This window comes from Aspergillus saccharolyticus (assembly GCF_003184585.1).
Source record: "Aspergillus saccharolyticus JOP 1030-1 unplaced genomic scaffold BP01scaffold_104, whole genome shotgun sequence".
Lineage (NCBI taxonomy): Eukaryota > Fungi > Ascomycota > Eurotiomycetes > Eurotiales > Aspergillaceae > Aspergillus > Aspergillus saccharolyticus.
This window is the reverse complement of record NW_020290714.1, coordinates 1-3598: the sequence shown is the minus strand read 5'-3', so window position 1 is coordinate 3598 and position 3598 is coordinate 1. Positions and strand designations below refer to the sequence as shown.

Here is a 3598-nt window from a genome sequence, read left to right as displayed (position 1 = left end):
GTTGAACACGTGATCCAGGTGCCTAAGGCATCTAATTGATTGAGTTCCACCTTTGAAGCTTGAATAAATTGAGATGAATAGGGGTGACTCATTAATCCCCTCCAGTTGGTGGGTGGTGGTGGAAGCTGGGATTTATCAATATTAGGGATTTCCCCTTTATTGATACAGTTGACCATTGTTTGAATAGCTTGGAGAACTAGTCTCTTTCGGGAATAGTCTGGATCAGGTGATTCAGACCTCTGCCTTTTCAATCCTCTGATTGGTTCCACATCAAGGAAATCAATTTCATCAAAAGCCTTTTGATTAATGGTGGAATTATCAATAAGGACCATGGGCGGTGAGGCAGGCGGTGAGTCTTCAGGGGTAGGAGGTATATCACCAAGGACTATATCCTCCAAGGGTTCTGCATGGTCATATGATTCCCCTGGGTCATGGGGTCCCTCTGGGTCATGGGATCCCTCTGAATCATGGGATTCCTCTGGATCATGTGATTTCAGCTCAGAGATATCCTCGATTTCTGAGTCATCCGATGAAGGTGGTTCTTGATCAATTAATTCAATATCTGACTGTTCCATTTGGATTGAATCAATCACCTGGGCGAGCTGTTGTTTTGTCAACATACTTCCTAATTCAGAAGTTTGTTTATAGTTCGACCCTTCATCAAACACGACGTCACGTGCAGATATCACTCGGTTAAGGGTAGGAATCCATATTCGCCAGATATTTGAAGCTCTATATCCAACAAGGAATCCAATGAGGGCTCTGGGCCCTAGTTTATCCCCTTTTGGTAGATTGCTGATCCGGGTGTAGGCACATGATCCATACTTCCTTAAACAGGAAAGGTCTGGTTTCTCTGGCAACCATGAGGGTCGTTGTGGAAGGCTTTTCCAGACAGTTCCATAGGGGGTTTCCCAATCGAGTTGTTTGTTTGGCATCCTATTTAGGATATATATGGCTGTTTCCATGGTTTCAGGCCAAATGAATGGTGGCAGGCCTGAATCAATCAATAAATGTCTCATTTTGGAAGTGATTAGGGCTCCAGCCCTCTCAGAGAAAGGGTTCTGCTCAGGCTGGTGTATAGGCGAATGATTAATAATCATCCCCTTGGAGCTAGCCCAAATTAGGAAGGTGTTGAGATTCCTATCCTGATCTGAATGAAATCGCTTGGGCATGGTCCCATATTGATTAATTATATGAATAATCATATCAATAATTGACTGTGAGACATCCGATTTGGAAGTTAGGGCTTGCCCTAAGTGAAATTTTGAATAGGAACAATAGAGATGACTGATATATCTCTGTTTATTCCATGCAGTGGTCATATGAATCAGGTCCCAATATAGGGTTTCAAAGGGCTTGGTGCCTGGGTTGATTTTCCGTCTTGAAATCTGACGATTTGATTGGCTGATTCGGCAGGTGGGGCATTTCCGGATTGGTTCTGGCTCAATATCAGTCAATTGAATGCCCTGAGTCTTTTGACTAAGGTGTCTTAGGGCTTCTTCTCCTGGGTGCCCTAACCTATCATGCCATTCTTTCATAGTTCCACTTAAAATATGGGGCTTTTCGGATGTTCTGGTTAGCTGTTTAATCATTGAATTAAGGGTTATTGAGGATTTGACTGATGGTTCCCATTGAATGAAATATAGCCCATGAATTGGCTTGATATGGCAGACTGGTGTTCCATTGGCTGTTTCCAAAAGGGCGCGTTTCCCATTATGGAATAGTCCGGTTTCCTGAGCCTTCCAGCCTGACATGACATTATGGTGGAATCCAGGAACAAAGGCAACATCCTTTAATTCGAAAATAACACTATTCCCCTTTGGGCAGGTAGGGCGGAATAGGACTGTTCCATATCCCTGAATAGTATTAGAGGTGTTCCCAACATAGATATGATTATTGTCAACTGGTCTGTAATCAATGAATAATTCCAATGAATTACACACATGACCATTGGATGCAGTGTCAAATACCCATTGTTTTGACAGATTTGTTGATATATTTCCTAGTTCGGAAGTCTGTTGATATATTGATAGGATGAATTTAGATGGATATTCCTCTGTTTGTTGATTTTCGAAGATTTCTAGGGTAATAGGGGTTGTTTGATGAGCTTGGCAAGTCTTCTCATAGGCATATCTGAATTTCGGGTTCTCGCAGGCTTGCCGAAAGCGGTTTAGCACGTCTGGATCAGGTGACCATATTGAATTTCGGAGGTCTTTATTGACATATTGACAGTCCTGAAAGTCATGGTTTCCATTATTCTTTCCTAACTTGCAGGGGCAGGATTGGCCACGTGATCTCCCCTTTCGGGGCTTTGTTTGTGTATTTCCATTTTCGGTAGTTTGTTTACCACCTTGTTCTGGTATATCACTTTGGTCCTGGAAGGTGGCATGGCTCACCCTATTTTGCTTGTTGATAGATTGCCTGTTCTGGTAATTTAACCGAATCCAGTCACGTGCCTTGCGGGTTAGTTCAAGGAAGTCAGGGATTTCTTCTTGACTGTTTTCAATTTCAATAAGCCTGGACTGCCATATTGATGCAAAGGTGCCCATTGTTTCATGAATTGATTCAAGGAAGTCAAAAAGCACTCTGATTGGCTCCTTAACCTCACTAATTTGAAGCTCCACTGCTTCAGAATATATCAATTCCCATTGACTAATATGGCTCTCAATAGGACCCTTTGTTGAGGTCCTGAGGCGGTGATATCGATTTATGAGATCTCGCTTCCTTGATTGGTTGGTTGGTGCTAGGCGGTTTCGTAGGGCTCGAAGGATTTGATAGGGCTTTTCCAAATTGAGTATAGCGTGCTGATTTTGCTTGCTCAATGTAGAATTAATCAATAGACTCAATGAGGCTAGTCCTGAAGCAGTTTCATTGAATTCCTTGAGGTTCTGGTGGTAGTCCTGCTTGGCTTCCTGATATAGCAGGCGGTCTGATTCATTTAAGTCGATTATTGAATTTGCTGATGATTTTATCTGTTTCACACTAATGGCGCTAGGCCGGATTGGGTAGGCGGGCTCGGTTGGCAGTTCCGGGTTCACCAATTCCCATATCCCTTTGTTGATTGCGAATAGTCGAATTTGATTAATCCATAGAATCCAGTCACATGACTGATTCAATTGTAGGATTCTATCAGATTGCTGAATAATCTGATTGTTCATATTGAATAGGACTGACTGTAGCCAATTCAATTAACAGGGGGATTGAATAAGTCAAAATAAGAGGTCTTCCGGGCTCATAACTGTTGGAGTTTCAGTCCTTTTCAAATAGAATTAATTAGGGCTTTATTTAACTTTCACTTTTCCATATAAACTGAGTATAGAAGTGAAGTCAAAGCAAGGTCAAAGTCAAAGATAATTAAAATCAAAAGAATCAAAGATAGAATGAATAAGGAAATAAACAAGCCACTGATTTCAATACATATCTGGTCAACTGGTTCAGGATGATTCGGGGTGATCCTCAGGAAATCATTAAACAAATCAGGCTATTTAAGCCAAAATCTTTTGTTTATTGATTTCCTAATTAGGAAATCAAAATATTCAGAATGCAGGGGTGAGAATCCAGGGTGAGAATGGAGGGGAAATTAGCCAGGGATGGATTG

The 3598-nt window shown here is 41.7% G+C and overlaps 2 protein-coding genes across 2 annotated transcripts; both read right to left on the bottom strand.

Moving 5' to 3' along the window:
- Positions 1-196: 196 nt before the first annotated feature.
- BP01DRAFT_387708 (uncharacterized protein) lies at positions 197-575 on the bottom strand (the record flags this gene model as incomplete). The annotated part of the gene is made up of 2 exons (XM_025577762.1): positions 197-217; positions 270-575. 2 exons carry the CDS (start codon positions 573-575, stop codon positions 197-199), a joined length of 327 nt encoding a protein of 108 aa, XP_025426016.1.
- A 1896-nt stretch (positions 576-2471) lies between these two features.
- On the bottom strand, positions 2472-3158 carry BP01DRAFT_268809 (uncharacterized protein; the record flags this gene model as incomplete). The annotated part of the gene is made up of 1 exon (XM_025571370.1): positions 2472-3158. A coding segment is annotated over one exon (687 nt), but the record flags the coding sequence as incomplete, so codon positions are not given.
- Between the last annotated feature and the right edge of the window lie 440 nt (positions 3159-3598).